A 24,122-nucleotide genomic window follows, 5' to 3' on the forward strand; every position below is an offset into this window, starting at 1 on the left:
AACCCTGTATGGGAACCTAACTGGGGGAGCCACTACCGGGTCAACCCTGTTTGGGATCCCAACTGGGGGAACCACCACTGGGTCAACCCTGTATGGGAACCCAACTGGGGGAACAACCACTGGGTCAATCCTGTATGGGAACCGAACTGAGGTTGCCACCACCAGGTCAACACTGCATGGGAACCTAACTGGGGGAGCCATCAACGGGTCAAGCCACCACCGGGTCATCCCTTTAAGTTTAAGGGAATGATGATGAGCACTCCTGTTAATCATCTTCAAAAGGGGTGTTTAAATTTACCAAACACTTGTCTTCATCCACGCACGACCTTGGCGTTCCCTTAGTATACATGCAGTTTCAGGGCTTCATGGTTTTGGAGTTATGGAGGACCAGGATAAACACGGACGGACCCCTGCGCGCACATGCACACACGCACCCGATCGATTGTATAGTGTTGGCACATTAATTTTTGTACATTGCTTCTTGTTTTCCCTTCCCATGAACATTGCTTCTTTCAATTAATATACCTGTTCTTTTTATGTCATGAACAAACTTTGGTGCATCACTGGTGAAGAAGGTTGTGGTCAAGTTTCATTGAAATTGTGTGTGTAGTTTCAGAGAGGAAAGTAAATACCTATTTTGGTGTGTCCAACCTGGACCCACTTTGACCCCCTCAGATTCCGACTTTTTAAAGCCATGAACAAACTTGAGTTGCAACATACCAAGTATCATTTTAGCCAAGTTTGGTCACAATCCCATCAGTAGTTTCGGAGAAGTTGCAAGTGTTCATGGACCGACGACGCACCATCCCATAAGCTCCCCAGAACTACGTTCCAGGTGAGGTAAAATAGACAACCAATGAAGAGCTCACAAATTTATTGCCGAAAGTCAAGCTTGAAACCATCTCTACTCAGATCACAACAAAAAGGAAACACAATCTGCATCATAATTCGGCCAAGATGAAACGTTTTTTTAGCAATCCGTTTTCAAAATGATATTAAAGAAAACATTTAAAAGTAAATTCTCATTAAACGAAACATTAAAGATGAGGGATGAGGAAAAAAAAAGAGAAAATAAAACAAGCACTGCACTATGAAAAAAAAAAAAATGCACTATGTTCAACTGCACTATGTTCAACTAAAATAGATGTCGCCATCTGCTGGAGCATCCCAGTCTGTGTAGTACATCGGTCTCATGGACCTGAATAAAAGGGAGAAAGGAGAGGCACAGTTGAGAAAAAGAAAAAGGCAGCAAGGTGGAAACGTGACCCTCTTGCCATCTATCGGAGCAGAGTAAAATGTTCCCATTGAGGTCCACAACGGGGCTTTCCTACACAGCTTAAAACAAACACAGGTGGATGCTCATGGGTAAGGGGATTCAATCAAATTAAGTTTTTGTACATATTATCATTCATTTTCCCCCACATCTGAAATTCCTGGGATTAAAAGTTCGGTTATCAATGTCAGCAGAAGGAAGTGCATTGCGGAGTACGCTGTCCTGTGGATGAAAGTAAAATGATCGATTTCATAACACTAACGTCACATCGTTTTATGTCCCATCGTAACATAACGTTTTATAACGTCCCATCTGGGGTGCTATTTATTTCCTGGTGTGTACCCTGGTTTAGAATAGGTACACCGTATCCCTGCGTGTCGTAAGAGGCGACTAAGAGGGTTGGCGTCAGGAAGGGCATCCGGCTATAAAAACATTGCCTCAAAACGAGAACCATGACAATTACAACTACATATGAGCAGGGTACAGCCCGAAGTGGAGATCGGTTTCTGAGGTTTGGGACATGGAATGTAGGGACAATGACAGGGAGATCAGGAGAAGTGGTGGAAGTATTGGTCAGAAGAAGAGTGGACATATGTTGTGTGCAAGAGACGAGATGGAAGGGAAGTGGTGTGAGAATAGTGAAGGGGAGGCAGGGACAGAAATACAAGTTTGTGTGGCAAGGGTGCCCGGAGGGCGTGAATGGTGTTGGTGTCCTGTTTTCTGAGGAGTTTTAGACAGTGTGGTGAGTGTGACTAGAGTGAGTGATAGGTTGATGATGGTGAAAATGATAATTGGAAAGCTCTTGGTGAACGTCATCTCGGGATATGCTCCGCAGGTTGGTCGGAGCGATGAAGAGAAGGACAGGTTCTGGTGTGCGATCGAGAAGCTGATGGAAAACGTGAAAGATGAGGAAGTTGTTGTGGTAGGAGGAGACCTAAATGGACATGTGGGAAGGAGTATGGATGGTTTTGACGGAGTTCATGGGGGTTACGGATATGGTGTGAGAAATGGAGAAGGTGAAAGGATTTTGGAGTTTGCTGATTTGTTGATTTGTAATAGTCAGTTCCAGAAAGAGGATAATAAGCTTGTTACATACACGTCAGGTGGGTCGACGACAACCGTTGACTACCTGATGGTGCGTAGGCGAGATAGGGGGCACCTCCGGGACACAAAGGTGATCCCAGGAGAGGAGGCTGTTTCACAGCACCACTTGGTTGTCTGCGACATAAGGGTGAAAGGTGCGAGGAGAGCTCGGCGGGTGAAGTACCAACCGAGAATGAAGGTGTGGAGGTTGAAAGAGGTGACAGTAAGGGAGGCATTAAAAGAGAGGCTGAGTAGGGTAGAGGATAATGTGGTTGAGCTTGAAAGTGGTTGGATGTCAATGAAAGATAGTCTGTTGGGAGCCTTTGGTGAGGTATGTGGATGGACAAAAGGACCACCGAGGCACTCGGAAACATGGTGGTGGGATGATGAAGTTGGAAAGAGGATTGACGAGAAGAGGAAGAAGTTCAAGGAGTGGCAGAAGGTGAAGGGTACGGGAGCAGAAAAAGCAGAGCATGAAAGTTATAAGGCAGCCAAGAAGGCTGCAAAGAAAGAGGTAGCAAAGGCGCAAGAGGCATGTAGGAAAATGTTCGGAGAACGCTTGGATTCGGAAGAGGGTCAGAGAGCGATATTCAGGATTGCAAAGCAGATACCCAGGATTCTAAGCCAGGATTCTAGGATCCCAAACCGGCACCCTAACCGTTAAGCCAACATCAGGCTGTTCGTATATCTAGGCATAAGGAAGAACACTATTGAAAATTGGGCCGCCACGTCAAAATCCAAGATGGCCACCGCCATGTATGTCTGAAACTTGTGAGCGGAATATGTTGAAAAATAAGAGAAGTACCAACTTCTAATCTGGTGTGTGGGTGTATCTAGGTATAAGGAAGAACGCTATTGAAAATTGGGTCGCCAAGTCAAAATCCAAGATGGCCGCCTTGTCTTCCACTTTGTCAACTCACATCACTTCACCAACGGGTGACCGAGGCCTAACACTTGTTGATCTGGAGAAAGCATTCGATAGGGTTCCACGCGAAGTATTGACATGGGCATTGAGGAAGTTAGGAGTGGAGGAATGGTTGATCAGAGCAGTGAAGGCAATGTACAAAAGAGCGCGCACAGCTGTAAGGACGAAGGACGGGAACAGTGGTGAGTTTGAGGTGAAGGTGGGAGTGCATCAGGGGTCGGTACTAAGTCCACTACTATTTGTAGCTGTGATGGAGGTGCTGGCTCAGAACGTAAAGGAGGGTTTACCGTGGGAGTTGTTGTGTGCAGATGATGTGGTGTTGATTGCGGAAAATATGGATGGACTGAAGGAAAAGATGAACAAGTGGAAGGAATATGGAGACAAAAGGTCTGAAGGTGAATATCGGAAAGTCGAAGGTGATGGCAAGTGCTAAAGCATGTGGTGAGGTGGAAAGAACTGGGAAGTGGCCATGTGCTGTGTGTGCAGGAAGGGTGTCGGAGTGAACTCCATTCAATGTACAATGTGCGCTGAGTGGGTTCCTCAAAAATGTAGTGGTCTGAGAGGGTCATTAACCAGTGTGGCAGCTACATTCAAATGTAAGGTGTGCACAGAGGGAGCTGCAGATGGAGGAAATGTTGAGTTGGATCTTAGAGACGGCGTGAAGCTGGAAGGTGTGAAAACATCTTGCTACCTCGGAGACATGCTGAATGGAGAAGGTGGATCAGACTCGGCAACAGTTGCTAGAGTGAGATGTGCATGGAAGAAGTTTCGGGAACTGAGTGGCGTGCTGATGAGGAGGGGAGTGTCGTTGAAGCTGAAGGGAAAGGTGTATGCTGCATGTGTGAGAAGTGTTATGATTTATAGGAGCGAGACATGGGTAATGAACGAAGAGCAGCAACGAAGGCTGGAAAAGGTGGAAATGCGAATGGTTCGGTGGATGTGTGGAGTATCGTTGAGAGAGAGGAAGACAAATGATGAATTGCGAAAGATGATGGGAATAGAGCCTGTGATTGATGCTGTGAAGAGGAACAGGTTGAGATGGTTTGGTCATGTGTTGAGGAAGGATGAAAGTGACTGGTTGAGAAGAGTGATGGAAATGAATGTAGAAGGAAGTAGAGGACGGGGAAGACCGAGAAAGACTTGGCCAAAGATGGTGGAAGAAGAAATGCGGGCAAGGGGGTTAACAAGGAGAGATGCAGAAAATAGGGCAAAATGGAGAAGATTGTCATGGGGACCGCAAGGCTAACCCCCGCTCTAGCACGGAAAATGGCCTTAAAATGCATGTTGTTGTTGTTGTTGTTGTTTTTATAACACTGGTACACCCATTCCCCACAGGGCGGCAGGAAGAATCATTCCTCTCTGGGATATATACTGGTACATTACAGGCAATGAGACATGAGTAGCTGATAAATGTTGTTCCTGGGACAGCCCCAAGTCTCCATTCACTTACATGTAAATTTTCCCCTCACCATCACTTTTCTTCATTTCCCCTTAACACCTCTATTCCTTCCCCCCATGGTCTTATGGGCCTTTTACTCTTCCTATCAATGATCATTGTTGTTTAGTAGACCACTCAAACAATGATCCTACGAATATTTGCTCCCTTTCACCCCCCTTGAGGACCTATGATCCTTCTAACCTTATGGACCTATGATCCTTCTTCTACTATTGACACTGAGCCTTATACATATCATCTGGCAGATCATCGAGTAGACCACTCAAACAATGATCCTACAAATATTTGTTTATGCGTAGGAAATAATTTAATTCTCCAACAACTCTCTTCACCATCTAATATATTAACAAAGTATATGTTTGAGTTTGGTTCTTTATCAAGATAATTTAACTGAGCTAAAATAAAATGATAAACCTCCCTCAATGTCCTTGTCTGAGCACCTCCTGTGCCACACACTTTTTGGTAGGCTCTGCCCACTTTTTGTTAAGCTCCGTCCACTTTTTGGTAAGCCCCGCCCACTTTTTGGTAAGCCCCGCCCACTTTTTGTTAACCCATGCCCACTTTTTACTAAGCCCCGCCCACTTTTTGTTAAGCCCCGCCCCTTTTTTCTAAGCCCCACCCACTTTATAAACTCTGCCATTGTATCATTTTCAGTTAAGACTACATCATTTTCAGGGAATTTCCATCACATCATTTTCAGTTAAGACATGCCCAGGGAATTTCCACAGGAAATGACGCACCCAGTCCTTATAAAAGGCACCTACCACACAGGCTTTTTCAAACGCGCTTTCTGCTTCACTTGAGAATGGACTACTATGCCGAAATGGAATGGGATAACTTTGCTCTTCCTTGGAGTCCTACTACCTGTGTAGAACTCAACCTTCAAATTGATGAACTGGACTCGAACCTCTTATCAATGGAGGTAAGTTTGTTTATTTATTTATTTATTTAATTATTATTATTATTATTTTTTTTTTTTTATTTTTTTTTTTTTAGATGAGACTCATGTAAGAGTTCACAAAGTTTATTTTAATATTCATAGAGCTTGATTTATACAAATAAAAATATTGTATTAAATTAATACATTGTTATTTTCTTTCACAGGAAATTGTATCTGAGATACGAAATGAAAATTCTGCTTTTAACACAACTTGGGATGAAGTTATTTTTTGGTTTGAAGACATTTTGAACAACCAAGACCCCCAGAACGAGTTCTACCTTGATGACCCAGCCAAAGAGTTATACCTTGGAGATCCACAAAATCCTGAAAAACAGTTTTACCATGATGAGACTTGTTGTGAGTTATCAAAACAAAACCCACTGAACAAGTTCTACCTTGATGAGCCAGAATACAAGTCATACATTGGAGACCCACAAATTTCTGAAAATTGGGAAAGGGGAATTCTCCCTGATGGTCCGCAGTTATACTATGTGAGACACATCATAGAAACCCTAAAAAATTGGGAAACGGGAATTCTCCCTGATGGTCCGCAGTTATACTATGTGAGACACATCATAGAAACCCTAAAAAATTGGGAAACGGGAATTCTCCCTGATGGTCCGCAGTTATACTATGTGAGACACATCACAGAAACCCTAAAAAATTGGGCAAGGAGAGTTCTCCCTGATGGTCCGCAGTTATACTATGTGAGACACATCATAGAAACCCTAAAAAATTGGGAAACGGGAATTCTCCCTGATGGTCCGCAGTTATACTATGTGAGACACATCACAGAAACCCTAAAAAATTGGGCAAGGAGAGTTTTCCCTGATGGTCCGCAGTTATACTATGTGAGACTTATCACGGAAAACCCCAATATTTCTGAAAATTGTGGTTCTACCTTGGAGACTTGGAAAGATGGTTATATTTTTGGAGACTCGGAATGGGGGTTTTGTTTTGATGACTCGGAATGTGATACCTATCTTGGAGGCTCAACAGGAATGTGGTTATACCTTGGGAACTTGGAAAGTTGGTTTTATTTTGGAGACTCTACCTGTGGGGTCCATCTTGGAGACTCTTTGCATGCTAAAGCAATGAACAATGTTCTTTGTTTAATGACGCTTGATTTAAGCAATATCAAGAAAGTTCGAGGAAGAAAATGCTGGAAAATTCTTTCTTCCCATTTCTTCTTCTTCAAAGTTGAAAGCCTTGAAAGACAGAATTGGGAGAAGTGAAAAAAATATAAATGAAATACGTATTTAAAAAAGAAAGAAAAAAAAGATTATGTCAGGGTTAGGGTGGGATTTTGAATGTGAGGGTTAGGGTTGGGGTTGGGTTAGGGATGGGGTTGGGTTAGGGTGGGATTTTGAATGTGAGGGTTAGGGATGGGTTGGGTGAGGGATGGGGTTGGGTTAGGGATGGGGTTGGGTTAGGGATGGGGTTGGGTTAGGGATGGGGTTGGGTTGGGGATGGGGTTGGGGATGGGGTTGGGTTGGGGTTGGGGATGGGGTTGGGTTAGGGATGGGGTTGGGTTAGGGATGGGGTTGGGTTAGGGATGGGGTTGGGTTAGGGATGGGGTTGGGTTAGGGATGGGGTTGGGTTAGGGATGGGGTTGGGTTAGGGATGGGGTTGGGTTAGGGATGGGGTTGGGTTAGGGTTTGTATATTATTATGACTCACTCACACATACACACACACACAAAAGTTAAGCCCCAACTGAAAAGTTGAGGGATTCTGTGTTTGGGGTTCACAGATCTCAAGAACGTATCCCCATTACATTTTATTTATTTATTTATTATTTCAAGGGTATTATCTGCTTACTTGTGTTGTTTGTAATTCTTGCGAGTAAAATGAACCCAAGATTTCTTCTCCATTTAAATCATATAATTTGTAGGTCCAAGGGACTGTATCCATTACATCAATGATTTTAAATAATTCACGAGTCCATTTTTGTGTATAACCTTTCTCAAAATGACTTTTCCATTTGTATATTCTTACAATATCACCAACTTTAAACTTGGGCTTTCTCAAATTAATCTCCTTTTCATATTCTAATTTTGTAAATGTTTCCGATGGTTTTGATTTTGTTGATGAATGAACTGTATTATTGTAATTATCTACAATATCCTGAATTAAATACACCCATTTTTGAGAACCGAGTTGTGTGAATTTTTTATATAGTCTCTCTTTCAAAGTACGATTAAAACGCTCAATAACAACTGCTTTTCCTTCATTAAAGGTGCTGTATAATTTAATACCCTCCCCCTTTAGAAATTTCATAAATATTTTGTTTTAGAACTCTGTTCCCTTTCAGTCCATAACTTCTTTGGTTTCCTTTTATCCCTATCAAATATTAGCTTAAAGGCTAACATTAAAGTATCACCTCTCTTGTTTTTCAAAGGAACAACCCAGGCAAATCTACTCCTCAAATCAATAACGGTTAAAGCATACCTGTATCCCTTATCATTATTTAGTTCGATTAAATCAGCGGACCATATGTGGTCAGTGTATTTAGAATAAACTTTCCTTCTTTTAAACTTTGTGATTATAGGTTTATGTAATTCATTAGCCAAAAGCTCCTCAGTCTTGATAACATCATTGGAGTTTAATAGTTTTTTGGGGAATAACCAAGACCAAGTTTCAATTTAACACATCATTTTTTTCACAATAAACTTATCAACTTTCTCTCTCAATGCAGGATTTTGTATCGAGGACAAATTATACAACATTTCTCTGTCTGCTTCATGTTTTTCATCCAATGTAGTGGTATTCCCATAAGCAATATCATGCTTCATACACACTTCACAAACCCTATTTATAGGCTTGGACCAAGGTTTAGGATTGTCAGCCTCATCTAATCTTTTATCCAGGTTTGTTCCAGGACCACAGAAAGAATATCCAGGTAGATGTAGTTCCCCAGGAATTCCAGTTGTTTTAAATTTACTTCCTGACAGAAACTTTTGTATGTCTCCTCCACTTTTAGGAGAGATGAATTGGCACTTTTTAGAGCCACACACTTGACATATTCCTTTTTGATAAACTCTATTATTTTTAGCTTTAACAAAAGAGATATTTTCAGATTTAGTTTTCTTTTTACATTTGAGACAATAACTCATATTTATTTATCAGAAAAAGTCCGACAGAGTATCAAAACCTTTTTGGTTTTCAACATATACATTTCTATCTTAATTTTTAAAACATAAAGAATCCTTAGGAATGCCTTCACTCTCTCCTCCATTTATTTACAAATAAAAACCAACTAAAGTCAATAACACCAACATCATCAACTATATGACCTTTGTCTTCTTCATGTAAATCTCCTCGCTGAACTCATCTCAACCATTTTTAAAATCATTATCTTAGTAAGAGTCGTTAATTCTTTATTTTCCTCTTCGGTGCGTTGAGATTGATTTATTTGCTGTAATACACTCAATCTTTTACGAATCTCACTGATTTCCATATTTTTATATTTTTCCTCCCTCTCTCTTTGCTCCCTTTCCTCCCTCTCCTCCTTCTCCTTTTTCTCCCTCTCCTCCTTCTCCTTTTTCTCCCTCTCCTCCTTCTCCTTTTTCTCCCTCTCTTCCTTCTCTCTTTTCTCCCTTTCCTCCCTCCCCTTTTTCTCTCTCTCCTCCTTCTCCTTTTCCTCCTTCTCCTTCTCCTCCCTTTCCTCCTTCTCCTTTTTCTCCCTTTCCTCCTTCTCCTTTTTCTCTTTCCTCCTTCTCTTCTTCAACTCCTTCCTCATCCCTTGCTACCCTTGAGTTTGAGCCCCAAAGAATATTATACATTATACTCATCTGGATTTTGAGATATTCTTGTATCTATAATTATTTTTCTCATAATAGGATGCCAATAAGATTTGTTGATGATTTCTAAAAGAGTTTTATATTTCATAACTTTGAGAAGTTCATTTTTATTTAATATTTTAAACAAGTCTCTATTTGTGGGTTTAGCAATATCAGTATAAAGCCAGTTTTTTATGACAAAATTCCCATGTATATGCTCCAAATCATAAGGTATGTAATACCGAGCACCCTTTTCTTGTAGGTATCCTTGAATACAAAAATTATAATTTTCTTGTATTCTTCTTCCTGCCATTTATGTATCAGAAATATATGTGAGATTAATATTATGACAGGTAATACCACCCCATCTTCCCACTACCAAATCGGTTTGTATTCCTCGGCTTTCTATCCTTATCTCATTACCTTTCTTCTTTGTCATGCTAACCATCGCTATACTATCATATATTTTTCTTTTCTTAAAATCATGTATTTGTTGTTTACTAATTGTACTTCCACATAAATCCTTATCCTCGCCAAGCGGATAATATTCTTCTTTACGAGACTGATTCAAATCATGTAGGTCTTCTAAGTTTATTGAAAAATACCAATTATACCCTAAATCAGGCATATCATACCCCCATTTGTTAATTCGCATATTAACTATATGTCCTTCTTTTTTAAATTCAATTGTAAGCAGGTAGTTAAATTCAATGAGGAAAGGTGTATGGTCAGTATAACCAGGTGTTGTGGTTGTAAATTTTACTTGTTCAACAAAATGTGCTGTTTTCTTTAAATATATATATTGTGATAAATCACTGAATCTAATTGAGTCATTCGCATCTGTAGGGTTTGGATAATTGATTAATGTATAAGTATTCTTCATATTAATATTTTTACCTATACTATATTTTTGTCGTTCAGCCTGTGCCTTTGTATAATAATTTGATAAATCAATATCCTGAGAGGATTCTCCAAAGATAGAACCATCTTTTCCAACATAAGTCATTTATATTAGATTTAAAATGATATCATAAAAATTTTCATTATTGTTGAGTTGAAATAATACATATAAACATAATTGACCACAACATTTAGAATTAATTTCTTGAACTTGAAATGTTTGATAAACACCATTCTGTAAGAATTGTATTACTTCAACAGGTGGTGGCATACCATAACTATCAAAATAATATTTATCCTGACTATTATGAATACAAACCCAATGAGAACCATTCTGTGTGTCTAAATTCATAATAATATTATTTGTATTCTTATTTATATGTATTAATTCATCTCTCATACAAATAACCACATTATCAATTTTTTGTGTTTTACAATACTAAGCTAGTTCTATATTTGACGTTGTATTCTTTCCAAATTGTTTAAACCATTTATCCATTAATTTATGAGAAAGATACAATCCATTACCAAGTTTAGTTAGTTTAACACCCGCTTGAGCGATAGAGGAAAGCATATCTCCAACCAACAATCTAGCTTTATCAGGTAGACTTTCAAGTTTTTGAGCAAAATCTACAATTACACCACTTCCACTAATTTGTTTCTCCAACTCCTTGTTATGTCTTTCCAATTCTTTTTGACCTTTTAGTTGTGCCTTCCTTTCGTTAGCAGTTTTTACCGCTGCTGAAATACCACCAGTCAATGCTCCCGCCGCACTTAAACCAGCAAATAAAGGAATTAGAAACGGGAGAAATCCTCCTCTTGACTCGTCTATTGAATATTTCTTTGACATAGGTTTTGTCATTTTAATTTTAAGTGAACCAGTATCATTTAGTGTTTTTACTTGTGTGTGTGTGAGTAAAACATCAATTCGTACAGCTCCTTTTCTTTGAATTGTATTAACGTTAATAATACAAGGCTTTTGATTTTGAATACAAGATGTTAATTTATTAAGATTGATTTGATTAACATATACCCCTACCATTTATTTATGAGAAAAAACCTATGTGATATTAATCATAACACCATTATCTGTATTAATCTGTAATTCTGTTTCTTCCAAAAGCAAACAATATGTATTAACCTCTTCACTCTCCCCTCTTTCAATGTATAGAGAAGTGTCCACTCTATTAGACTTTATGGTTTCTTTTTGAGAACTCAGGTCAATTGTGTAGATTGTTTTAAGTTTTTGAAACGCAACCATATCCAAAATAGGGTTATTATTACCATTACTTTCACACACCTTTTGGTAAGACTTGTAGGCTTCCGCATTATCATTTTTTTCCCAATCAATTTCCAATCTATCTCGCGGATAAAATGTTCCATCAAGAGAAACCCGAAGTTGTTTCACCTTAGCATTATCACACAGCGCATTATTCTTATTAGTACCGTCCTCTCCATCTGGTTTTTAAAAAATGAGCCAGAGGTATCGTGGCTTTCTTTGAAGAACACCTAAATTCCAAGTGTAGGTAGTGTGTTCCAGTTTAACGTGTTGACATCTTCTTTTAAGGTACTAGGGCGTGACCGCACGTACGTGCTTGCCCGTACGTGCGTGCAAAAAAACATGCGTGCAAACAACAACAACAAAAAAAAACTTTGAAACCACGTGGCAGTAACGACCACAGAACCCCCCCCCCCCCCCTCTATTTACATGAAATGGTTTGGTCCATTGGCAACTTTGAAACCACGTGGCAGTAACGACCACAGAAGCCCCCCCTCTATTTACATGAAATGGTTTGGTCCATTCGCAACGACCACAGAACCCCCCCCTCTATTTACATGAAATGGTTTGGTCCATTCGCAAAGCCAAAGCGAACGGCTTGCGAGTACGGTGACCAGACCTTGGGAACCACTTGTCCGATTAATTTCAAACCTTGAAAAGGCACATCCTCAGGTCCCCAGCAATATATCTGGCAAGTTTCAATTAGATCGGACCCGTGGTTGTCGAGAAACAGCGGTCACAGACAAACACACACACACACACACACACACACACACACACACACACACACACACAGACACACACACATACACACAGAGATTACTGGAATTATAGATAGATGATACATTTAGCGGGGTCTTTGAGTTAAGTCTTTTATTTAACATCTCTTCCGTTTTAAGATTAGGAGTACATTCACTGATATACCAACACAAATCATCTATCTATAATTCCAGTAATCTCTGTGTGTTTGTTTGTACGTTTGTACGTTTGTTTGTTTGTCTGTGACCGCTGTTTCTCGACAACCACGGGTCCGATATACTTGCAACTTGCCAGGTATATTGCTGGGGACCCGAGGATGTGCCTTTTCAAGGTTTTTTTTTTTTTTTTTTTTTTTTGTATACAATATCGAGGCTCGTGAAAGAGCGAACATTAATCACATGAACACACAGAAAGACAAACCGACACATAAAACATATAACATAGGGAGCGGTAGACAAGATGGGGAGAGAGGGGGAAGGACACAAACACAACATTTGAGAGCAGGGACCGAGAGACATGGAGACATCGAGAGATCTGAGAGAGGGCGAGGGCTTTGGGGGGGGGGGGGCGTGGGAAGGGGGCAGTGGGAGAGGTATAAAACATATGGACACTGCCAGGACTTCCAGGAAAGAAGTTGGAATTTCAAACAAGGTGGATCTGGGGTGAATTAGCGGGGGTAGAAAAGATCAAGGTTTTGGATGGGGGAAGATAAGAGATGGTGGTGAACAGCTGTTTTAAAGACCTGGAGGGAGGAGTGGGATTGAAGGGAGTGAGGGAGTTTGTTCCAGAGGCGGGAGAAAAGAGGAATGAAAGAGTGAAGGTGAGCGGAGAGCCGAGATTTCGGCAGTTTAACCATCAGAGGGTTGCTGGCAGATCTTGTGCGACCTGTAGGAATATTTGGGGGACAGAGCACAGAGAGAGCTGGGGGTGCAAGGCCGGAGAGGAGTCGGTAGAAGACAGAAAGACCACCTACCTGCCTGCGGTGAGTGAGTGAAAGGCCCTCAGAGATAGCTTCATCGCGGGAGATTCCAATAATTCTGAAAGCTTTGGTTTCAACAGCGTGAAGCCGAGCTAGGTGTGAGGCAGGAGCACCGGCCCATAGGGGAGAACAGTATTCCATTGAGCTGCGGATGAAAGCCTTGTATGTGGTGAGGAGCTCAGGTGTGCCGAGGAAGGACTTCGCACGACGGAGGATGCCCAGTCGGCGACTGGCTTTGGAGGCCAGCTTGGAAATGTGGTTTTCCCAAGAAAGATCATGGCAGATAGTGAGACCCAAAATCTTGAGCGACAGAACTTCTTGGAGAGGATTGTTGAGAAAGTAGATGGGAGGGTTGTCCAGTCGATCTTTTCGGAGAGACATAGTAAGAGTGTGAGATTTGTCAGGATTGAAAGACATGTTCCACTTGTTTGACCAGTCTGTGATTTTGTCCAGGTCTTCAGAGAGTGAGGAGGCAGCAGACTGCCGATCTGAGGGAAGAGGAATGGAGCGGCAGAGAGTGGAGTCATCAGCAAAGAGATAGAGAGGATTTTCGAGAGAGTCAGAGAGATCATTGATGAAGACCAGAAAAAGCACGGGGCCCAGAACACTGCCTTGGGGAACTCCAGCCTGAACAGGAAGAGGAGATGAGAGAAAACCATTCAGGGCCACACGTTGACGACGACTAGAGAGGAAGTCCGCCAGCCATGCGTGGAGATTTCCATGGATACCAAAGGAGGAGAGTTTGGTGAGCAGAGCGGGGTGCCAGACCGTGTCGAAGGCACGTGATATGTCGAGGGAGACAGCTCTAATTTCCTGTTTGGCATTGAGGACCTCCATCCATTGTTGAGACAGCAGAAGCAGCATGTCCAGAGTAGAGTGACCTGGTCTGAAACCAAATTGATGATCAGAGATCAAGCCATTGGAGAAGAGGAAAGATTTCATATCAGAAGCAATGATGGATTCCATGACTTTGCTGATAATTGGGAGAAGGCTGATTGGTCTGTAGTTGCTAGGATCTGTTTTTGCACCTTTTTTGTGCAAAGCGGTGATGTTGGCTGATTTCCAAGCAGATGGCAGTTGACCTTGAGCAAAAGAGAGGGTGAAGAGAACAGAGAGAGGGTGAGATAGAGCAGCAGAGCAGGATTTTAGGACCCGTGGGCTGATGCCGTCGGGTCCAGTTGCAGAATCAGAGTCGAGGGTTGACAGAAACTTTTCCACCTTGTCAGGAGGAAAGGACACGGAGTCCAGGAGCAGCAGGGTACGACTGGGTATGGTGGGTACAGAGATGGATGGGTTTGGGACACAAGATTTAGAGGCAAACACAGAGTTGAGGCATTCAGCTTTTTCACGTGCGGAGTCAGCTGTGTAGCCGTTTGAGGTAAGGGAGGGGATGGAGGGGGAACAAACACCAGAAACGGATTTGACCAGACGCCACCAGGATTTGGAAGAGGGAGACAGATAAGAGAGTTCGGTCTTGAGAACGGAGAGATATTGTTTCCTGGCTCTCCTGAGGGTGGACACACACTTGTTTCGGGCTTTGTGAAAGGAAATGAGATTTCCTTCCGTTGGATTTGCTTTCCAGGAGACGAAGGCAAGTTGTTTCTGGGCAACAGCCTCACCACAAGATTCCGTGTACCATGGACGGGAGGAAGGGTATGACAACTGAAGACGAGATGGGATAAATCTGTGCATGAGAGAGAGCAATTTACTTTGGAAGAATTCCCAGGATGAGTTGATGTCAGAGGTGGTAGAGATGGGAGACCAGTCCAGATGATTGATGGCTGCTTGAAGACCGTGCCAGTTGGCCTGAGTGAAATGCCAGACTCGTCGACGCTGAGCAGGCTCCCTGAGGATGGTCAGAGAGATGTCCACTTTAACAAGGACATGATCAGATGATCCGATCGGAGCAGAAGAAGAGCAGCAGACATTTTCAGGGAAGTTAGTCATAACCAAGTCCAGAAGAGAAGATGTTCCGTTGACTGAGATCCGGGTCGGGAAATTGACAGATTGTGTCAGTCCCAGTGAGTCGCAGAAGTCCTTTGCTGAGGAGCCATGGCTGGTGAGAGAGGTACCCACACCCAGCCAACTGGCATGATGACAGTTGAAATCACCACATATGAGGAAGAGAGAGTTGGGATGGGTAGATAGAAGTTGGTCCATATTATCAGACAGTGAGATGTAGATGGAGTCATTGTTGTTTGGTGGACGGTACAACACACATATGAACAAGAGGTGGGAGCGAAGGGGAAGCCGTAGCCAGAGGTATTCCTGGGGGTGAGGTGGAGAGAGTGCAGTGCAAGGTTTGAAATTAATCGGACAAGTACTTACCGAGCTATGGCGATTTAGCCGTTCGCCGTTCGCTTTGGCGTTGCGAATGGACCAAACCATTGCATGTAAATAGAGGGGGGGGGGTTCTGTGGTCGTTGCGAATGGACCAAACCATTCATGTAAATAGAGGGGGGGGGGGGGGTTCTGTGGTCGTTACTGCCACGTGGTTTCAAAGTTTTTTTTTGTTGTTGTTGTTTGCACGCATGTTTTTTTGCACCCACGTACGGGCACGCCCTAGGATGTTTACACACACACACCCCTACACAATTTTTTTTTTTTTTTTTTTTTGGCAAGGAACGGGCACCCACGTACGGGCACGTCCTAGCTTATATATAGTACGGGCATGCCCTAGTTAATAACAAATTTATTATTGTCGCCAAAAGCATTTTCAGCTCCAAAAAGCAACCTATTTACATTATCATTCCTTTGTAGTTGAAATCTAATTTTAAGACCATACAAAACTTTATCATAATCACAAAATCCGAATATACCTTTCAGAGGTACCGCTACGGTAAAACTATTCTCTACTTTTGTTTCATCATTATACATTGATTTCCTTTGACTATAACCAGGGTCTGCGTTTGTACCCGTTGACATATCAGGAATAAAACCTTCAACAGCTCCCTTACCCATTCTATCACTAAACGAATATAGTGTAAATTTCATCATTTCAGATGTAGCAGAGACATAATCAACCGCTTCAACCTCTTGTGTTCCAATATACAGGCGAACACTATCAAACATTTTCCAGAAGAAATCATTTACGAGTGTAGCATTAGTGTTATTCGCAGCCTTAGTGAATTTAAATTTACACAGCAAGAAACTATCAGCGAGATTCAAGTAAGTTTGTTGATTATTTATTTCAAAACTTTTTGTTCCATTTGAATTCCAGTCTGTTCCTGTTATAGCATTTACCTTAAAATAGTCTTCCTTTTTCGTGGAGTTTGAAATGATAATTGTATCATCCAAATCATAGATACTATCAATCGCTTCCATACTTGTATTTATATAGCATTAAAATCGTTGAAACCCTGACCCAAGTATTTTCATGATTTTTTGTCGTTCTTGTGAAGACAGTTGAGTTTCGCCTTTTTTTATTTCTTTGATTGCTTGTCATTTATGAGACTCCTTTTGAGCATCTTTTATACTCTTTATAGCACCCGCTACATTTCCCACGGCAGAAGCAGTTGAACCAATTAGGTCTTTATGTTTAAGAATGGTTAAACCAATACCCATAAGAGTATCAATTATCCCATCTCCTTTTTTTTTTTTTTTTTTTGTATACTGAATCGAGGCTCGTGAAAGAGCTAACATTTATTTCACAAACAAATCAACCAGACAAACAAAATATACAAAAAGAGGGAGCGGAAGACAAGATGGGGAGAGAAGGGGAAGCACACAACCACAACATTTGAGAGCAGGCAGAAGTGTGGGAGGGAGAGGGCTTGGGGGCAGGAGGCGTGGGAAGGGGAGGGGGGGGGGGGGAGAGGTATAAAACACAAGGGGACCAAAATTAGCGGGGGTAGAAAAGATCAAGGTTTTGGATGGGGGAGGATAAGAGATGGTGGTGAACAGCTGTTTTAAAGACCTGGAGGGTGGAGTGGGATTGAAGAGAGTGAGGGAGTTTGTTCCAGAGGTGGGAGAAAAGAGGAATGAAGGAGTGAAGGTGAGCAGAAAGTCTTGATTTTGGCAGTTTAACCATAAGAGGGTTGCAGGCAGATCTTGTGCGACCTGTAGGAATATTTGGGGGACATAGCCCAGAGAGGGCTGGGGGGGGGCAAGGCCAGAGAGGAGTCGGTAGAAGACGGAAAGACCACCAACCTGCCTGCGGTGAGTGAGTGAAAGGCCCTTGGAGTTAGCTTCATCGCGGGAGATTCCAATGATTCTGAACGCTTTGGTTTCAACAGCGTGAAGACGGGCTAGGTGTGAGGCAGGAGCACCAGACCAGAGGGGAGAGCAGTATTCCATAGAGCTGCGGATGAAAGCCTTGTATGTGGTGAGGAGCTCAGGTGTGCCAAGGAAGGACTTCGCACGACGGAGGATGCCCAGTCGGCGACTGGCTTTGGAGGCCAGATTTGAAATGTGGTTTTCCCAGGAAAGATCATGGCAAATAGTGAGACCCAAAAGCTTGAGTGACAGAACTTCTTGGAGAGGATTATTCAGAAAGTGGATGGGAGGGTTTTCCAGTCGGTCTTTTCGGAGAGACATCGTAAGAGTGTGAGATTTATCAGGATTGAAAGACATGTTCCATTTGTTTGCCCAGTCTGTGATTTTGTCCAGGTCTGCAGAGAGTGAGGAGGCTGCAGACTGCCGATCTGAGGGATGAGGAATGGAGCGACAGAGAGTAGAGTCGTCAGCAAAGAGATAGAGAGGATTTTCAAGAGAGTCAGAGAGATCATTGATGAAGACCAGAAAAAGCACAGGGCCCAGAACACTACCTTGGGGAACTCCAGCCTGAACAGGAAGAGGAGATGAGAGAAACCCATTCAGGGCCACACGTTGACGACGACCAGAGAGGAAGTCCGCCAGCCATGCGTGGAGATTTCCATGGATACCAAAGGAGAGTTTGGTGAGCAGAGCAGGGTGCCAGACCGTATCGAAGGCACGTGAAATGTCAAGGGAGACGGCTCTAATTTCCTGTTTGGCGTTGAGGACCTCCATCCATTGTTGAGAAAGCAGAAGCAGCATGTCCAGAGTAGAGTGACCAGGTCTGAAACCAAATTGATGATCAGAGATCAAGCCATTGGAGAAGAGGAAAGATTTCATATCTGAAGCAATGATGGATTCCATGACTTTGCTGATAATTGGGAGAAGGCTGATTGGTCTGTAGTTGCTGGGATCTGTTTTTGCACCTTTTTTGTGCAAAGCAGTGATGTTGGCTATTTCCAAGCAGATGGCAGATGACCTTGAGCAAAAGAGAGGGTGAAGAGAACAGAAAGAGGGAGTTAAAGAGCGGAAGCACATGATTTTAGGACCGGTGGGCTGATGCCGTCAGGACCAGTTGCAGAATCAGAGTCGAGGGTTGACAGAAACTTTTCCACCTTGTCAGGAGGAAAGGACACAGAGTCCAGGAGCAGCTGGGTACGACTGGGTACGGTGGGTACAGAGAGGAATGGGTTTGGGACACAAGATTTAGAGGCAAACACAGAGTTGAGGCATTCAGCTTTTTCATGTGCGGAGTCAGCCGTTAAGCCGTTTGAGGTGAGGGAGGGGATGGAGGGGGAACAAACACCAGAAACAGATTTGACCAGATGCCACCAGGATTTGGAAGAGGGAGACAGATAAGAGAGTTCGGTCTTGAGAACGGTGAGATATTGTTTCCTGGCTCTCCTGAGGGTGGACAAACACTTGTTTCGGGCTTTGTGAAAGGAAATGAGATTTCCTTCCGTTGGATTTGCTTTCCAGGAGACGAAAGCAAGTTGTTTCAGGGCAACAGCCTCCCCACAAGATTCCGTGTACCATGGACGGGAGGAAGGGTATGACAACTGAAGACGAGATGGGATAAATCTGTGCATGAGAGAGAGCAATTTACTTTGAAAGAATTCCCAGGATGAGTTGATGTCAGAGGCGGTAGAGATGGGAGACCAGTCCAGATGATTGATGGCTGCTTGAAGACCGTGCCAGTTGGCCTGAGTGAAATGCCAGACTCGTCGACGCTGAGGAGGCTCTCTGAGAATGGTCAGAGAGATGTCCACTTTGACAAGCACATGATCAGATGAGCCGATTGGAGCAGAAGAAGAGCAGCAGACATTTTCAGGGAAGTTTGTCATAACCAAATCCAGAAGAGAAGATGCTCCGTTGACTGAGATCCGGGTCGGGAAATTGACAGATTGTGTCAGTCCCAGTGAGTCGCAGAAATCCTTTGCTGAAGAGCCATGGCTTTATTTCTAAATTGATGTCCCACACCCCGTTGTCTCTTTGGTTTATAGTATCCTCTACCAAGAAACATACCTTCACCCTTATAGTATGGTGAAAGGAACATCCCATCCCCTGTAATTATTTTATATTTTCCCAACTCGTGTTTTCTCACAATAACCATTATTTAGTTATCAAAAAAAACTTCACGAAGGTGAATTCTGATGGATATAATTTCTTCATTAAAGGAGATCTGATCGGTTATCCTATAATTTACTCTGTATATGGTTTTTCCTGACACAGGTAAATAGACAAGATTTTTTGGTTCCATATTGAATTTATAACCAATCGGTGTTGAGTATGCGCTGAATGAAAATATTGTATTTGTTCTTATTCCATCGTTATAAGCACCATCAATCAAATCACAATGAATTAATACTGAATTTATACCGGAGGATATTTGAATGACATTATCACTGTAAAACGTCCCGTTAGTTTCAATCTTTTTTGAAGAGAAACCCAATAGCTCTCTAAACGATTTTTCAATCGTGAAATCAACTTTATAATTATTTTTAAGTTTAATAGTTGATTTCGAAGTGTGTTTTTGAATATCTATTGCAATATTTTTTGGTTCATCACCTTGTTCTTTCATAAGGCGAGAGACTTCAGAAGATATTTGAGAAATCTCGTAAGCTCCGGGTGAAACGGTTATAGTTTTATATCCACTTCCTGGATTATAACTAAACTTGTTGTTTTTCTCTGTGATATTAAACAAGGTATTACAAGTTTCCATCGACAATAAAGATGCCTCGTATTCTTTTGTGGGGTCAAGTTGTAGTGGGTAAGGGAATGAAGCTGTGTAATCACTCGCTGTGAAATTAAAACTAAGAATTGTGCTTCTCATCTTATTTAATATCTAATAAAATATCTTTGTATTGACATTTATTAATTATTTTCATATTCATCAACTGATCTAAAATGGCAGATGCTTCATTAAAACAATTGTTGTTTCCAGCCTTCTTACTACCTAACAACAATAATAACCTATTTACTAATTGTGATGGGTCATTTGGAAGAAAACTAACACCTGAACCAAGCTTACTTAAAGCATCAATATGTTTCTCCTTCTCATTCTTCTTACTTTTACCAGCAACAGAAACTCCATAATCAAGTGCGTTTAGCAACTCAATATACTCTTTATCTTCCTCTCTTTCCATACCAAGCGGTTCATCAAAATAAGGTGAATTAGCATGTCCTTCCTTTGCTAGAAGAAACATTAATCTTTGGGTTAATTCAACATTTGGTTGGTCAGAACTTAAGAACACCAATTTATCATTAAATATCAATACCTTTTCTTTCACAAGATGGAACTGTGCTGGTTCTTCTGTTGGAATGAGACCTGCTCTGGTTTTTGAACCCTTCAAATATTCATTGTTTTGAAGAGCTTCTACAATATAATTGGAAAGTTTATTTACCTTCTCAAGATGCCAAAATAATCCTTCATCATCATATTCTAATTCTCCAAGTTCTTGCTCTGTCATTTGACTAAAATCTTTGAGTATTTGAAGATTTTTCGGAGTAAATTCTACCATGGGAACTGTAGGTGAAATCGTTTGTTGAGTTTTTAAAAGTGGTTTAAAAATTTTCTCTTGTTTTCTTTCAAAGGCTTCTTCACCAGTTAGTTTCTGTCTCCGTTTCTTCTTTATCTCTTCCTGTTGCTTTGTAACTTTTGAAACCAACTCTTGATGTTCTTTAAACTTTCTCACTCTTTCTTTGACATTCATTTTCTGTATTTATTTATTGAAAAATATCAGTTAGTATCTCATCTTGTTTCACAACAATATATTTATATTTTTCAATCGTGTGTTTCATATAATTTTCAAATTCTTTTTTACTACATAACGTAGAGCAATTATCTCTCCAAAAATTATTTACATCTATTGAATTTAACTTAAATAAAATAAAAGTATTAGCATTGTTTCTTATTGAGCGTCGAGGGAGTTGAAAATATGACTGACTAAGATAAATACAATTACAAGAAGAATGTCTCCCTCTTGTATAGTAGCTATCCATTACTGTTTGGTTTCTCTCATTAACACAATCATCAAAGATGACGAGGTTCTTTTTTGATTTATCTAAATCTTGAGGTGAAGGTATATCATCCGTATTATCACTGAGTATACAAGTTATGGATTTTGGTTTAGGTTTCTGTGTATCACAAAATAGTTGTATTATATCCTCAATGTTATAATCATTTAGTTTGTTTTGAAGTTTAAATAAACCGATAATGTCTTCCTTTTTAAGACCTGCATTAAAACCCTGTGAGAGTAGTTGATACTCGGGTTGAAAACTTGACTTCGTAAAAATTATTAAATTATCATAATCTAAAAAGTTGGGGGTAAGGAGCATCTTTTTTTTTTTTTTTTTTTTTTTTTTTTTGTATACAAGATCGAGGCTCATGAAAGAGCGAACATTAATCACACAGAAAGACAAACCGACACATAAAACATATAACATCGGGAGCGGTAGACAAGATGGGGAGAGAGGGGGAAGGACACAAACACAACATTTGAGAGCAGGGACCGAGAGACATGGAGACATCGAGAGATCTGAGAGAGGGCGAGGGCTTTGGGGGGGGGGGGGGGGGCATGGGAAGGGGGCGGTGGGAGAGGTATAAAACATATGGACACTGCCAGGACTTCCAGGAAAGAAGTTGGAATTTCAAACAAGGTGGATCTGGGGTGAATTAGTGGGGGTAGAAAAGATCAAGGTTTTGGATGGGGGAAGATAAGAGATGGTGGTGAACAGCTGTTTTAAAGACCTGGAGGGAGGAGTGGGATTGAAGGGAGTGAGGGAGTTTGTTCCAGAGGCGGGAGAAAAGAGGAATGAAAGAGTGAAGGTGAGCAGAGAGCCGAGATTTCGGCAGTTTAACCATCAGAGGGTTGCTGGCAGATCTTGTGCGACCTGTAGGAATATTTGGGGGACAGAGCACAGAGAGAGCTGGGGGTGCAAGGCCGGAGAGGAGTCGGTAGAAGACAGAAAGACCACCTACCTGCCTGCGGTGAGTGAGTGAAAGGCCCTCAGAGATAGCTTCATCGCGGGAGATTCCAATAATTCTGAAAGCTTTGGTTTCAACAGCGTGAAGCCGAGCTAGGTGTGAGGCAGGAGCACCGGCCCATAGGGGAGAACAGTATTCCATTGAGCTGCGGATGAAAGCCTTGTATGTGGTGAGGAGCTCAGGTGTGCCGAGGAAGGACTTCGCACGACGGAGGATGCCCAGTCGGCGACTGGCTTTGGAGGCCAGCTTGGAAATGTGGTTTTCCCAAGAAAGATCATGGCAGATAGTGAGACCCAAAATCTTGAGCGACAGAACTTCTTGGAGAGGATTGTTGAGAAAGTAGATGGGAGGGTTGTCCAGTCGATCTTTTCGGAGAGACATAGTAAGAGTGTGAGATTTGTCAGGATTGAAAGACATGTTCCACTTGTTTGACCAGTCTGTGATTTTGTCCATCTTTAAAAGCAAACAGGTTTTTCCACTTCCGCTTGAACCAACTATTAGACATCTCAATGAATTTGGAATGTTTTTATGGTTATTAAATGTTATCTTATTTTCCCAAACGGGTAAAAAATCATTCATTTATATATTTGGAAAACAAGTCATCTAACTTTTTTGAGCTATTTTAGAAACTATATATTTTATCGTGAGTTCGGGTTTAATTTCAAAATAATTCATTATTTTATTGATGTAGTATCTTGTATTAACATTTCCATTAAAAAATTTTTGAATAATAAATATCATTAAACCCTTATACATTTCCTCAATACAAATAGTCTCTTCCCTTGAAAGAAATGGTGTATTATCATCACAATACTTAACATTCATCTCTCTTATTAATCTTGTAAAGTCATTCATTTTTCGTTCTAATTTAAAAGTTATATTTTTTTAAATATTTTTTATTATTATTAATTAAAATTAAATCACAGAAAATACATTGTTTATATGAACCCTCATTATTAAGCCCTATTCTATCACAAGCTGGACAATTCTATAATTTATCATATGGAGAGTCTGGAAATTCTAAATATCCTTCTATCATATTTATATAGTAAATGTTTACTTAAACGAAACGCAAGTTTATTAGCTAATAAATACAATGTTTCAAAACACAAAAGACAAATTTCAATCAATCTCTACTTCGGTACCAGCAGAAAAATATGTCAAAGATGTTAAATTGAACAAAGATAAATATGGAAAATTTTGGATTAAACCAGTTATGGAGAATAACATGCGTCCTTTTATTAAATTTACGGGACAAGCTATGTTAATTAATAACTCTATTAAAGTAAATTTGACAAAAGTTTCTCCACTACTACTGGCAATTTACTCAAAGCTTGAAAAGATCATTGATAAAGAAGCTATTAAAATGAATGATAAGACCATCAACGATTCTAGAGGAAACATTTGTATATTCTTTAAAAGACCCAAAGATGTGGGTGAAATTAATAATATGAATATTAGTGGTGAACTATCATTCCGTACCCTGATTATTAGAGATTATTTGAA

General features: G+C 41.1%; 1 protein-coding gene across 5 annotated transcripts in view; it reads right to left on the reverse strand.

The window, feature by feature from the left end:
• Positions 1-857: 857 nt before the first annotated feature.
• Positions 858-24,122, reverse strand: part of LOC137430403 (uncharacterized) — a 71,566-nt gene continuing 48,301 nt past the window's right edge. For all 5 annotated transcript variants that reach the window (XM_068121254.2, XM_078780647.1, XM_068121253.2 and 2 more), the window contains one exon: positions 858-1,198. In XM_068121254.2, the coding sequence (XP_067977355.2) occupies positions 1,132-1,198 (67 nt within the window). In that variant the 3' untranslated portion in view covers positions 858-1,131. The remainder of the gene's footprint in view (positions 1,199-24,122) is intronic.

Source organism: Myxine glutinosa, chromosome 6 (genome assembly GCF_964187855.1).
Source record: "Myxine glutinosa chromosome 6, kmMyxGlut1.1, whole genome shotgun sequence".
Classification (NCBI taxonomy): Eukaryota; Metazoa; Chordata; class Myxini; order Myxiniformes; family Myxinidae; genus Myxine; species Myxine glutinosa.